This window comes from Mesoplodon mirus (assembly GCF_964341445.2).
Source record: "Mesoplodon mirus genome assembly, chromosome: 12".
NCBI classification, from domain to species: Eukaryota; Metazoa; Chordata; class Mammalia; order Artiodactyla; family Ziphiidae; genus Mesoplodon; species Mesoplodon mirus.
The window spans coordinates 8,987,013-9,002,852 of record NC_138988.1 but is presented as its reverse complement, the minus strand read 5'-3'; the positions used below and the strand labels follow the sequence as shown (position 1 = coordinate 9,002,852).

At 40.5% G+C, this 15,840-nt stretch overlaps 1 protein-coding gene across 1 annotated transcript; it reads left to right on the top strand.

Moving 5' to 3' along the window:
* The first annotated feature begins 2,116 nt into the window (after window positions 1-2,116).
* LOC309813882 (calmodulin-1-like) lies at window positions 2,117-3,260 on the top strand. Its single transcript, XM_082639073.1, has one exon. It carries the CDS (start codon window positions 2,179-2,181, stop codon window positions 2,626-2,628), a length of 450 nt encoding a protein of 149 aa, XP_082495199.1. The 5' UTR covers window positions 2,117-2,178; the 3' UTR covers window positions 2,629-3,260.
* Window positions 3,261-15,840: the final 12,580 nt, after the last annotated feature.

The window sequence follows — 15,840 nt, the reverse complement described above, 5'->3', positions numbered from 1 at the left end:
AGAGAAGAGCTAACACTGATCCTTCTCAAACTCTTCCAAAAAACTGCAGAGGAAGGAACACTCCCAAACTCATTCTATGAGGCCACCATCACCCTGATACCAACACCAGACAGAGACACTACAACAAAAGAAAATTACAGACCAATATCACTGATGAATATAGATGCAAAAATCCTTAACAAAATACTAGCAAACAGAATACAACAGCACATTAAAAGGATCATACACCATGATCAAGTGGGATTTATCCCAGGGATGCAAGGATTCCTTAATATATGCAAATCAATCAGTGTGATACACCATATTAACAAATTGGAGAAGAAAAACCATATGATCATCTCAACAGATGCAGAAAAAGCTTTTGACAAAATTCAACACTCATTTATGATAAAAACTCTCCAGAAAGTGGGCATAGAGGGAACCTACCTCAACATAATAAAGGCCATATATGACAAACCCACAGCAAACATCATTCTCAATGGTGAAAAACTGAAAGCATTTCCTCTAAGATCAGGAACAAGACAAGGATGTCTACTCTTGCCACTATTATTCAACATTGTTTTGGAAGTCCTAGCCATGGCAATCAGAGAAGAAAAGAAATAAAAGGAATACCAATTGGACAGGAAGAAGTAAAACTGTCACTGTTTGCAGATGACATGATACTATATATAGGGAATCCTAAAGATGCCACCAGAAAACTACTAGAGCTAATCAATGAATTTGGTAAAGTTGCAGGATACAAAACTAATGCACAGAAATCTCTTACATTCCTATACACTAATGATGAAAAATCAGAAAGAGAAATTAAGGAAACACTCCCATTTACCACTGCAACAAAAAGAATAAAATACCTAGGAATAAATCTACCTAGGGAGACAAAAGACCTGTATGCAGAAAACTATAAGACACTAATGAAAGACATTAAAGAGGATACAAACAGATGGAGAGATATACCATGTTCTTGGATTGGAAGAATCAATATTGTGAAAATGACTATACTACCCACAGCAATCTACAGATTCAATGCAATCCCTATGAAATTACCAATGGCATTTTTTATAGAACTAGAACAAAAAATCTTAAAATTTGTATGGAAACACAAAAGACCCCAAATAGCCAAAGCAATCTTGAGAAAGAAAAAGAGGAAGGAATCAGGCTCCTGGACTTCAGACTATACTACAAAGCTACAGTAATCAAGACAATATGTTATTGGCACAAAAACAGAAATACAGATCAATGGAACAGGATAGAAAGCCCAGAGATAAACCCATGCACCTATGGTCAACTAATCTATGACAGAAGAGGCAAGGATATACAATGGAGAAAAGACAGTCTCTTCAGTAAGTGGTGCTTGGAAAACTGGACAGCTACATGCAAAAGAAAGAAATTAGAACACTCCCTAATACCATACACAAAAATAAACTCAAAATGGATTAGAGACCTAAATAGAAGACCAGACAATATAAAACTCTTAGAGGAAAGCACAGGAAGAACACTCTTTGACATAAATCACAGGAAGATCTTTTTTGATCCACCTGCTAGAGTAATGGAAATAAAAACAAAAATAAACTGGGACCTAATGAAACTTAAAAGCTTTTGCACAGCAAAGGAAACCCTGAACAAGATGAAGACAACCCTCAGAATGGGAGAAAATATCTGCAAATGAAGCAACTGCCAAAGGATTAATCTCCAAAATATACAAGCAGCCCATGCAGCTCATGGGCAGAAAAACAAACAACCCAATCCAAGAATGGGCAGAAGAACTAAATAGACACTTCTCCAAAGAAGATATACAAATTGACAACAAACACATTAAAGGGTGCTCAACATCACTAATCATTAGAGAATGCAAATTAAAACTCCAATGAGGTATCACCTCAAACCAGTGAGAATGGGCATCATCAGAAAATCTACAAACAACAAATGCTGGAGAGGGTGTGGAGAAAAGGCAACCCTCTTGCACTGTTGGTGGGAATGTGAATTGATACAGCCACTACGGAGAACAGTATGGAGGTTCCTTAAAAAACTAAAAATGGAACTACCATACGACCCAGCAGTACCACTACTGGGCATATACCCAGAGCAAACCATCATTCAAAAAGACACATGCAGTTCGAGTGGAGCGAGCGAGCTGAGTGGTTGTGTAGTCGAGTCTCGGAGACCGGTAGCGCTTGCAGCATGGCTGACCAGCTGACTGAAGAGCAGATTGCAGAATTCAAAGAAGCTTTTTCACTTTTTGACAAGGATGGTGATGGAACTATAACAACAAAGGAGTTGGGAACTGTAATGAGGTCTCTTGGGCAGAATCCCACAGAAGCAGAGTTACAGGACATGATTAATGAGGTGGATGCTGATGGTAACGGCACAATTGACTTCCCGGAATTTCTGACAATGATGGCAAGAAAAATGAAAGACACAGACAGTGAAGAAGAAATTAGAGAAGCATTCCGTGTGTTTGATAAGGATGGTAATGGCTATATTAGTGCAGCAGAGCTCCGCCATGTGATGACAAACCTTGGAGAGAAGTTAACAGATGAAGAGGTTGATGAAATGATCAGGGAAGCAGATATTGATGGTGCTGGTCAAGTAAACTATGAAGAGTTTGTACAAATGATGACAGCAAAGTGAAGACATTGTACAGAATGTGTTAAATTTCTTGTACAAAATTGTTTATTTGCCTTTTCTTTGTTTGTAACTTATCTGTAAAAGGTTTCCCCCTATTGTCAAAAAAAATATGCATGTAGAGTAATTAGGACTTCATTCCTCCATGTTTTCTTCCCTTATCTTACTGTCATTGTCCTGAAACCTTCTTTTAGAAAAATTGATCAAGTAACATGTTGCATGTGGCTTACTCTGGATATATCTAATAAGCCCTTCTGCACATCTAAACTTAGATGGAGTTGGTCAAATGAGGGAACATCTGGGTTATGCCTTTTTTTTTTAAGTAGTTTTCTTTAGGAACTGTCAGCATGTTGTTGTTGAAGTGTGGAGTTGTAACTCTGCGTGGACTATGGACAGTCAACAATATGTACTTAAAAGTTGCACTACTGCAAAACGGGTGTTTTATCCAGGTACTCGTACACTATTTTTTTGTACTGCTGGTCCTGTACCAGAAACATTTTCTTTTATTGTTACTTGCTTTTTAAACTTTGTTTTAGCCACTTAAAGAAAATCTGCTTATGGCACAATTTGCCTCAAATCCATTCCAAGTTGTATATTTGTTTTCCAATAAAAAAAATTACAATTTAAAAAAAAAAAAAGACACATGCACCCCAATGTTCATTGTAGCAGTATTTACAATAGCCAGGCCATGGAAGCAACCTAAATGCCCATCGACAGACAAATGGATAAAGAAGATGTGGTATGTATATACAGTGGAATATTACTCAGCCATAAAAAGGAACGAAATTGGGTCATTTGTAGAGACGTGGATGGATCTAGAGACTGTCATACAGAGTGAAATAAGTCAGAAAGAGAAAAATGAATATTGTATATTAACACATATATGTGGAACCTAGAAAAATGGTACAGATGAACTGGTGTGCAGGGCAGAAATAGAGACACAGGTGTAGAAAACAAACGTATGGACACCGAGAGGGAAAAGTGGTGGCGGGGGGTGGGGGGGCTGATGAATTGGGAGATTGGGACTGACATGTATACACTGATGTGTATAAAATGGATGACTAATAAGAACCTGCTGTATAAAAAAATAAATAAAATTCTAAAATTAAAAAAAAAGTGAGTGGAGCATGAGAATTTGCCCCCTTGGGACTAACAAACACTTGATAATCAAAATTTGGGCACCATACTCTGGACAAAACTAGTCTTGTCAGTTCTCTAATGTAAGCAGTGAGACAATTTCTTCAAAGGACAAATGACCCTCAGACATAAGTGGGTCTCCTTTGCAAGGACATCAGTGCTCCCAATGGCTCAACCTGGGTTTCTCCTATGTTATTAAAAAATGAATTATTTTTTCTCAGGGTTGTTCACTTGGCTATGCGCAGAGAGGTTTTCACTTTCTTCAAGGAATGTTCTCAGTGACACAAATTCAAGCCTTTCAAACATCTTCTCGTCAACTCCTGAGTACGAACACGTCTGAGGTGAGCATTGGTGCTGATGTCGAATAATTAGTTGGTTTCCATTACGGCTGGGTGTAAACAGTTTATATTGCACTAGGAAGGAGAATTAAGCCAAGTAGGAAAAAATCATGAAAAGATGGTTCCCGTGTGTGAGAAAGGTCTTGAAGCCTCAGAACAACACCCAGAAGTACACGCTGGGTTGAAACTCAGCCATTATAGCGGAAGATGGAAAGACAGACAAATGAGTAAAATGGGAGGAAATTAGCATTGACTCTGCATCTGCAACCAAGGCACTGTGCGAGGGTTTGTATGGCCACAATTAGCCTTCTGCCCTTCTACATTATGGAGGGAAGAAATAGAAATTGTCACTTTATAGCTTGAGATGTGAAGCCAGAAAGAGCTGGGTTTGACTCTACCTTTGGCTGCACGTGTGGCCTTGGGCAATGATCTATATGATCTGGGTTTCTTTATCTATAAAGTAAGTACTAATATAAATTCTATTAGTACTTACCGCTCACAGAGCTTTTATGAAGATTACTGACATCTGTCAAGCAAAGCACTTAGTACAATGATTAGGATTCATAGGCGATATTTATAAATTGTAATCATTATGATTATCCCCACTGTAGAGGAGAAGACTTCAGTCTCTTCAGATTGATTTTTTTTTCTTTTCCATTATGGTTTATTACAGGATATTGAATACAGTTCCCTGCGCTATACAGTAGGAGCTTGTTGTTTATCCATCCTATATATAATAGTTTGCATCTGCTAATCCCAAACTCCCAGTCCATCCCTCCGCCAACCCCCTCTCCTACCTTGGCAACCACAAGTCTGTTCTCTATGTCTGTGAGTCTGTTTCTGTTTCATAGATAGGTTCATTTGTGTCATATTTTAGATTTCACTTATAAGTGATATCATATGGTATTTGCCTTTCTCTTTATGACTTACTTCACTTAGTATGGGAATCTCTAGGTTCATGTATGTTGTTGCAAATAGCATTATTTCATTCATTTTTTATGTGTAATATTCTATTGTATATATATACCACATCTTCTTTATCCATTCACCTGTTGATGGACATTTAGGTTGCTTCCATGTCTTGGCTATTGAAAATAGTGCTGCTATGAACACAGGGGTGCATGTATCTTCTCAAATTATAGTTTTATCCCGAGAGATTAACTGATTTGATCTGGACACACCTCATGTCCTTGATCTTATGTGCTCACAAAATTTAAGCTTCATTATTGAAGTCATATCACGCAGTAACTCTGCAGCCTATTTCTCCTAAGTCTTACTTACAGATGCCGTTTTGAAGCAGTAGCCTTCCTGTCTTATTCTCACTGTTTTATACCATTAGAGAAGCTTTACATTCAGAGGAAGCATTTACCTATGGAAGGCAGTCCACTGTTCAAAGCTGCTGCAATCTTTTTGTTCTGCTTTAGTCATTCAAACATTCACTGTACCTTCCAGCTCCATATCTTCTGTGATGCGCATTAGTATGGCTTCTGCAGCCTCATGGCTCATGGAAATGTTGGGCAGATGGAGCTCTACGGGGCATCCCTAGAGACCAGCTTTCCTCTGGTGCAGCACCAAGTCTTACCACCTTATTTTACAAGTGAGTAAACAGGTCTAGAGACATTAGATGTCTATTTAGTACCACACGGCTAGTGAGTAGGTGAACCAGCACTCTTTCCTTTAGAAGGAAAAGAGAAAGAGATTTTTTTTTTTTTATTTTTTTTGCGGTACGTGGGCCCCTCACCGTTGTGGCCTCTCCTGTCACGAAGCACAGGCTCCGGACGCGCAGGCTCAGCGGCCATGGCTCACGGGCCCAGCCGCTCCGTGGCATGTGGGATCCTCCCGGACCAGGGCACGAACCCGTGTCCCCTGCATTGGCAGGCGGACTCTCAACCACTGCGCCACCAGGGAAGCCCCGAGATTTTATTTTTAATAAAGGAGTAAAAGCACCAACTCAGCATTCCTTTCTTGGGAATAACATCTAATAGAAAAAAGCATCAAGCAGTCAGGGTGTGAGTAGGCACCATGCCACACGCCAGGACAGATACAAAGATGCACAGGTAATGAGCTCCTTGCCCTCAGAGAGGTTATCACACAGTCTGGGGAAAGGGTAAATGTTTGGTTTTGATGCTTCTTAACAAGCCAAGATTATTATCTTTAATAATTAAAGTGCAAAGAGTTGTAAGAGGGAGAGAATGTCCCTTCCAATGCCTGCTGTCTACTGGCCTCTTCCCAGAATGAAGCACTAATGGGTAAATGAGCAGTGGATTAAGCAGCAGGGCTTGCAAATTGAGTGTGGGAAGCCCAGCCCTCCCCTGGCTCTTTACGGACAGAGCATGTCAGATGATCTTTGCAAGAAAGACATTTCAGATGAAGAATGAATGGGCACAGTCCATTGTAGACATGTGAATTTTATTTACCGGGGTTACAGAGCCACGTGTTCATGAGCTCTAATCCTAATCCTCAGCCTCTAGAAAGGCAATTTGAGGGCAAAACTGCTAGAATCTCTACTGAGTGACAAAGTGGTGCCTTTGAGGAGGAGCTCTGTGACTCGATAATCAAATGTGTGTGGTGGGCACACATGGGGGGCATGCCATTCCCCCGGACCTCAGAGGATCCACAACTCTGCTAATTCAAAAGTAACTTTTGTTATTAATAACTTTATAATAATATTGATAATAATAAATAATTAATCCATAGGAAAGAAATCTATTTTTCCCAGAGCATAAATCTGCATCCATGACATCACTGTTTTTTTCCCTAATTGTGTTTTGTTTTAGAATTCTCTCTTATATTAGGCATACGTTTGCACCTCTAGTAATACCATGGCACATCATTACTGGCTTATCGAACGCAAATTCCAAGCCAGGTTTACTAATCTTATGGAAGTATTTTCTAGTTCTAAAATAAATACTACTGCATAAATGACACAGTTATTTCATATAATAAAGACCGTTTTACTTCAACAGTCGCTGCTGTTATAACTTAAGTATCCTATCACTTGCAGAATATTTGATGCACAGAAGCCACAGGAGGATGCACAGAATTCCAACAAAGGAGAATAAGTTCTTTCCATGTCAGTGGCTCAGGAGGTGCACCCACGGGATAAGAACATTTAACATGGTTTAAACTTTCTGTGGGTTGACAGCTTTGAAGTTTGGGGATTATGTTAAAAAAAAATTAGGGATAGGGCCTCCCTGGTGGCGCAGTGGTTGAGAGTCCGCCTGCCGATGCAGGGGATACGGGTTCGTGCCCCGGTCTGGGAGGATCCCATATGCCGCGGAGCGGCTGGGCCCGTGAGCCATGGCCGCTGAGCCTGTGCGTCCGGAGCCTGTGCTCCACAACGGGAGAGGCCACCACAGTGAGAGGCCCGCGTACAGCAAAAAAAAAAAAAAAAAAAAAAAAAAAAATTAGGGATATATCTTATTTCAAATTTGGGGCATAGAGTTTTTATAAATATTTTGGGTTAAGCTCATTTTGAACATGTATTGGGTTGGCCCAAAAGTTCATTTGTGCTTTTCCATAGGATGCTGCGGGAAAACCCGAACGAACTTCTGGGCCAACCCAGTATCATTCAAATCTTCATTAACAGCAATCCCACTGTAATGAAAATTTTGGTGGAAAGCGATTTTACAAATCCAAGCACCCAGAGTGATTTACAGAAAAACATAAAATGCCGGTGCCCCTGGTTGCTACCTTGCGTGTGTGTGTCCTGGGGGGATGGGGGTAGTGGTCACTATATCCTTCAAAGTCCAAACCAGGGAGGCTGAAGATCTCGGCCACCCACTCATTTAAGCCCTTAAATGGCATGCCCCTCTTTGTAGTGGGCTCCTTCTAGACTCTTCTTCCCAAGCTACTTTCTGCTGTGGGTGGGTCAATCTGACCTTACTGCCCCCAAACATTCCTTATTTGCTTATGACTCTGCACCTAGGGTGCCCTTTTGACCTCCCAAATGTCTCCCATTGTTTAAGACCCCAGGATTAAGCCCCACTTTTACTCTGAGACTTACTACCCCAGTTTACAAACAATAATATCCACTCCAACCTCTTGACACTGGAGCATATTCCCTCTCACCAGTATTCCAGCCTTTCTGGCATACTTAATAGATAAGCAAATTAATAAATTTCCCTAATACATCAAAGTACCTATATTTGGTTCTGGTCAAAGCTGGCCAATACAGGATCACAGAGACCACTGTTAGATCTTCAAGTATACAGTGAGGCACTGACGTCACCTTGACAGCTTAAGCTCAGTGAGGTTGGGAATATTTATACCACAGAAATCGGTAAGAGCTACAAATCATCCCACCCTCAAGAAAAAAAAAATAGTGCTGGTTGATAAATATATAGCAACATGCTATCATTTACAGATGACATGTTAAAGGACTTTGCAGTCTGACTGCCCAAGTTTGAACCCTACTTGACCGCTTACCAGCTAAGCGACTATACACAAGTTATTAAATATCTCTAAGTTCCAGTGTCCTTATTCATCAAATGGACATATCAAAAGAATCAGCATTGCAGTGCAGTAGTGAAACAAAAATCAAACATACATGCCATGTGGTTGACAGGGTGCCTAGTACAGTGTATCTCCTTCAATAAGTGTCAACTGTTATCACTGTTGTCATTATTATTATTACTTTTCAGCATGTAGCAAGAGAGGAACAGACTTAAAACCAGAGTCAGCGTTAATTAAATATATTTTAGTCAGTTTTGATTCATGTATATTTAAAAAGAAAATTCATGTAGCTGTCCAGTTTTCCCAGCACCACTTATGGAAGAGGCTCTCTTTGTGCCACTGTATATTCTGGCCTCCTCTGTCATAGATTAGGTGACCATAGGTGCATGGGTTTATCTCTGGGCTTTCTATCCTGTTCCATTGATCTATATTTCTGTTTTTGTGCCAGTACAATACTGTCTTGATTACTGTAGCTTTGTAGTATAGTCTGAAGTCAGGGACCCTGATTCTTCTAGCTCTGTTTTTTTCCTTTTGTTTGTTTGTTTGTTTGTTTTCTCAAGATTGCTTTTGCTATTCGAGGTCCTTTGTGTTTCCATACAAATTGTAAAATTTTTTGTTTTAGTTCTGTGAAAAATGCCATTGGTAATTTGACAGGGATCGTATTGAATCTGTGGATTACTCTGGGTAGTACAGTCATTTTCACAAGATTGATTCTTCCAATCCAAGAACATGGTATATCTCTCCATCTGTGTCATCTTTGATTTCTTTCATCAGTATCTTACAGTTTCCTGCATACAGGTCTTTTGCCCTCTTTAGGTAGGTTTATTCCTAGGTATTTTATTCTTTCTGTTGCAATGGTAATGGGATTGTTTCCTTAATTTCTCTTTCTGATCTTTCGTTGTTAGTTTTTAGGAATGCAAGGGATTTCTGTGTATTAATTTTCTATCCTGCGACTTCACTAAATTCACTGACTAGCTCTAGTAGTTTTCTGGTGGCATCTTTAGGATTTTCTATGTGTAGTATCATGTCATCTACAGTGACAGTGACAGTGTTACTTCTTTGCCAATTTGCAATGAAATTAGAACACTCCCTAACACCATACACAAAAATAAACTCAAAATGGATTAAAGACCTAAACGTAAGGCCAGACACTACAAGACTCTTAGAGGAAAACATAGGCAGAACACTCTTGGACATAAATTGCAGCAAAATCTTTTTTGACTCACTTCCTAGAATAATGAGAATAAAAAGAAAAATAAACAAACAGGGCCTAATTAAATTTAAAAGCTTTTGCACAGCAAAGGAAACCATAAACAAGACAAAAAGACAACACTCAGAATGGGAGAAAATATTTGCAAATGAACCAACTGACGAAGGATTAATCTCTGAAATATACAAACAGCTTATGCAACTCAATATCAAAAAAACAAACAACCCGGGACTTCCCTGGTGGTCCAGTGGTTAAGAATTCACCTTCCAATGCAGGGGACGCATTTTCCATCCCTGGCCGGGGAACTAAGATTCCACATGCCATGGGACAACTAAGCCCACACGCTGCAACTGCAGAGCCTGTGCACTCTAGAGCCCGTGTGCCCCAACTACAGAGCCCGTGCACTGCAACTACTGAGCCCATGTGCTCTGTAGCCTGCGTGCCACAACTAGAGGGCCCGTGCGCTACAACGAAAGAACCCGCATGCTACAACAAAGATCTTGTGTGCCACAATTAAGACCTGATGCAGCCAAATAGATTAAAAAAAATAAATATTTAAAGAAAAACAATTAAAAAATGGGTGCAAGACCTAAACAGACACTTCTTCAACGAAGGCATACAGATGGCCAACAAACACATGAAAAGATGCTCAACATCACTAATTATTAGAGAAATGCAAATCAAAGCTACAATGATGTATCACCTCACACTGGTCAGAATGGCCATCATCACAAAATCTACAAACAATAAATGCTGGAGAGGGTGTGGAGAAGGGGGAACCCTCTTGCACCATTGGTGGGAATGTAAATTGATACAGCCACTATGGAGAACAGTATGGAGGTTCCTTACAAAGCTAAAAATAGAACTACCATGTAACCCAGCAATCCCACTACTGGGCATATGCCCAAAGAAAACCATAATTCAAAAAAACACATGCACCCCAATGTTCATTGCAGCACTATTTACAATAGCTAGGACATGGGAACAACTTAAATGTCCATCAACAGAGGAATAGATAAAGAAGATGTAGTGCATATATACAATGGAGTATTACTCAGCTATAAAAAAGAACGAAACTGGGTCGTTTGTAGAGATGTGGATGGACCTAGAAGTCTGTCATACAGAGTGAAGTTAGGTTAGGAAGAGGAAAACAAATATCATATATTAATGCATATATGTGGAATCTGAAAAAATTGGTACAGACTATCTTATTTACAAAGCAGAAATACAGACACAGACATAGAGAACAAATGTATGGATTCCAAGGGGGAAGTGGGGGTGTGCGATGAACTGGGAGATTGGGATTGACATATATACACTACTGATACTATGTATAAAATAGATAACTAATGAGAATCTACTGTATAGCACCAGGAACTCTACTCAGTGCTCTGTGGTGACCTAAACGGGAAGGAAATCCAAAAAAGAGGGGATATAGGTATATGTATAGCTGATTCACTTTGCTGTACAGTAGAAACTAACAGAACATTGTAAAGCAACTATACGCCAATAAAAATTAAAAATACATAAATAAAAAGAAAATTCAGCACATATATCAATTCAATAAAATCCCAAAATACTTTTCATGAGTAGAAGCTGGGTTTGCTATACCACAAAAGGATGAGAAATAATATTTAAAACTTAGATCTGGCTATCAGTACCATAATCCACTAGCTGTTATGACATTTGGCAAGGTTAGTTACTTAATCTGTGTGACTCAGCTTTCTCATCTGCAAAAATGAGGATAAAAGTACTTACTTATAGCATTATTGGGAGCCTTATGTAGAAAAAGTAGCCTACACAGTTCCTGGCTGGCTGTGGGTACCTGGCCATGGTTAATTTCCTTCTCTCCTTGTTTCTGTGGTAGGAAAATTAAGAAAGTCTACACATCAGGTAAGCTTTGTGAACTTGTAACCAAGCTCTGCCCTTCGTTATTTGTCCTTAGGTCCCGATTTCAACTAGAGTTGTTTTTCAGGACCGAGAGGTAAAATTTGAAATGAATATGATCATTATTATTAATGCCTAAGATCTCAGGGAGGGAGATTGATGTTAGCAATAAAAGAAAATTGGAAAGTCCACAAAGTGAGCTGGCTTGGGGAAAATGATGATGAATTTGGTTTCAGACATACATTTGAGCAAAGAGGGCCCTCTAGTCCAGGCAGCTGGAAACATAGGGGGGGAATCTAGGAGAAGAATGAGGGTTGAAAATGTAGATTTCCCAGGGCATCGTCAAAGAATGGTCAATACCAGGAGGGTGGAAGAAGTCGGGAGATGAAATGCCCGAGGAGAATTACAGAGGGCAGGAAACTGGCTGCAGGAGCACGCTCGCCCTTGGAAAGGAGCGGGACGGAGAGGAGAAACTGCTCAAAAACGCAAAATCAAAGGCAGATAAGGAAAACTGAGAGAACCCCTTCATGGGAAAAGTGGGCCCAGCCGAGTTCTGTGCATAGAAGGCTGTCTGCATGCCCACAGGTCTACTGATTTAAAATATCTTGGGATGGGGCTCCAGTTCCTAGAATTTTAAAGCAGGAATTGTCAAGCTTTGCCTATAAAGGGTCAAATATTCAGTAAACATTTCTGCCACAACTCAACTCTGCAGTTGTAATGCAAAAGTAGCCATTAAAACATATGTAAACGAATGGTTGTGGTTATGTTCCCGTAAAACTTTACTTACAAAAATAGGCAGCCCTCTGGATTTGACCAGGGGCTCTAGTTTTGTCAATCCCTGTTTAAAAGGATTGTGAGAGCCACTGAATGAGAGAAATGTTATTGGGTTGACCAAAAAGTTCGTTTGGGTTTTTCCAATTACAGAAAAACCCGAAGGAACTTTTTTGGCCAACCCAATAAGAGGTCAGGGGCCACCTGTGTTTGATTCTTTACATTTCCCCAAGCACCTAACAAGGTACCTGGCACAATTCAATGTGTACTTTTAAGTCGAGGGTTACTGATGTGGAGAAGTGTGCTGAAGCACATTTATACTCTAGTATTTATACAGGACCAGTAAATAGCTTTCTAACAAAATCCAAGACACACATGCATTTTCACTGGCTCCAAAGCCTCCAGCTAAAAGACTGAAGATGAGAGGGTAGAATTATAGATTCAGCCAGCAGAGATTTCTGTAGGGACAAGGCAAATTTTCCGGAAACGCAACAAAAACACCAAGCAGGCAATAGCCCATTTCAAGATGCTTTATGGGGTCCTGGAGACCAAAACACATTAAAATCCCAGAGATCTCAAAGGCACAGGGCTGTCTACAAGCCCCAAATTTTGGAGTCAGAGATTTCTTCTGATTTAGAAACCTTTCAGCTGCCCTCTCCCCAGCCACTCATAGTTCCTCAGAAGACACCACTTCCACCGTATTTCAGCAAGACCCACAGTGCTATTAACCACTCAGCAAGAACCAAACTCTTCCAAGAGATCGAATTTGATTAATATGCACAGCTCATGTTGTAGTAACCTAATAAAAATTTTTAATAAAGCATTCAATGGACTCTAGAGGTAACGTATATGTTTTCATAGGAGATGGTCTTGGTCTGTGGTGGATCCACTCTTCTCCCTCCTGAGGCAGACAATATCTTTGGGTAACCTGACTCACGTTGCACATGGGGGAGTTTTGCTTTAGCCCTTAGGCTGGACAACTGATATTCCTGTCTTTATATAGATTCTGACAGTTGGAAAGACCTCTAGCTACTGATTTATTTAAGCTCATAACAATGAAGTAGCATGTGTTTTGTAATTTGCAAGCCCCTGGTCCTCACTTTCAGTTTTATTGCTAGTAAACTCTCATCTTGAAAAGACTCCATTTCAAGAGTCAATGTGCATGTCCTTTGCCAGGATTTGCTGGCTGGGGGCTGAGTTTTCTGCTGGATCTGACAATTCACTGCTATATCATCCTTATGTGCAGTTCTTGCTCATCTGGACAAGGCAAGGGGTCCCCGATCTTTGTGCCCCCATCTGACAAGCTTAGACAATAGATGTTGAGAACTTGTACCCTGAGTCTCTCTCTGGCTCACTTTCACTTCCCTGTTAAGCTCAGCTGGCTGGGCAACAGGCAGCCTCTGGGCTCTATGAGTTGTCCAAGGACTGTGTCTCACTCACCCCCATATCCCAGGACCTGGCACTCAAAATGCTGATTGAACCACCACTGAGACTGGAGTGTCAGCCCAAGTCTCCTCTCCTCCAGGCCCACTCAGCTGCCTCTAAGTTCTAATCTAGTTAGTACTTCCAAGAGGAAGGCATCTCCAATTCAAATAGGAAAGAAAAACAGCTCTTAATATTCTCAGGAAACTAAAGTCTCACATAAGCAGACAGACCCTCCAAATTAGAAGTCCTGAAAAATCTTCAAGATTAGGCCGAGTTTCTTTCACTTAGAACCTTAAGATTCTCTTCTCTATCCCAACAATAAGTCATCTCAGCTACCTGCCCAGGGTCTCACACAGTAGTTTATTGAATGAAAGAAGTTCATTAAATGGATGGATGGATACATGGATGGATGGACAAACAGGACAGGAAAAAAAAGAGAAAAAATTAAGGAGGTAGCCCATTCTCCTAAGTTCTCTTGTCTCGGAGAGCCCCCAAGTACATTAGCATACTAAGGGCTCTCTATTAAACTGAGATGTGGTTCATGTGGTATGTTTTAGAAATTGCTGCTTTCCTGATTTTCTTCTATGTTCATGGCAACTTTCTCTCCATTATGCTACCAAGAAAGATTAGGAGAAAAAAAGTTGGTGCAAAGAGCACGTCATAAAAATAAACACAAAAGGGCTTCCCTGGTGGTGCAGTGGTTGACAGTCCACCTGCCAATGCAGGGGGACACGGGTTCGTGCTCCGGTCCGGGAAGATCCCCCATGCCGCGGAGCGGCTGGGCCCATGAGCCATGGCTGCTGAGCCTGCGCATCCAGAGCCTGTGTTCCGCAACAGGAGAGGCCACGACAGTGAGAGGCCCACATACCGCAAAAACAAAAAACAAAAAAACAAAAAAACACACACAAAATTTTATGTTTATCAAAGAAACATGCATAAGACATCAATATACAGTCATGTGATTAGAAAGAGGCAATAACTGGCCCAAAACTGTGGACTCAGACCCTAGAGTGCGGGCTGAAATCAAGCTCCCATTCAGACTCTGTTTCTTCAGAATTTCAGGGCCAGCTTATTGGTCCTGGGGTGCTTGTTAGTCCTGGCAACGCTTACATCTGGTTCTGACATTGTGCTCTTGTTTTGTCTTTCAAGCAAACAAAGTACTAATTTGTTTTCCAAATGCTAATCAATAAACAACTTTATTTTTACCCAACAATTCAAGCCAAGTACAGTGTGAAAACTGCAGGCCAATTGCCTCTGTGCCACTGAAGAGAAATCAATGTCAGGCCCTTTCCAAAATGAGCTGCTGTTTGTATTCCCTGATAAGCAATCATTTACCCTTTTTCAAAAGTCTACATTTGCATAACTGCCTCTCCAACCTCCCTAGTTAGGGACCAGAGTCTCATGGCTCTCAAGATATTTTTAACCTACTGAAGCAATGTCACGTCCTTGTTACAAATCATTCTTACTCAAAAGCAAAATCAATGCACTTTATCCATAAGAAACCCATGAATAAGTTGAAGACCTGAAATAAGAATGAGATTGTGGGGTACTAGAGAGACAGTTGTAGACATGCGTATAGACAGGTATCTGTGGAACACAGTGATTAAAGGCCAGTATCTCCATAGAGAATATTCAATGACCTACGCTGATGACATGATGTCTTGTATACGTTAGTCAAAGCAGCAGTGATTCAGCTTGTGAAGTGTGTCTGCATGCGTGTGTGTCTGACATTATGTACAGCTTTGAGGAGCTAGGACAACCATTCCCGAATATTTGAAATTCTATCCTGTAGAAGACGGTGCTGGGAATAAGTCACTTTCCCACTTGTAAAACTTTGATGAGCAGAGTTTGCAGGGAAATAGTACCTAGACTCTTTTCTATCCTGATATTGACAGTTTTTGTTTGTTTGTTTGTTTTTGCGGTATGCGGGCCTCTCACTGTTGTGGCCTCTCCCATTGCGGTGTACAGGCTCCGGACGCGCAGGCTCAGCGGCCA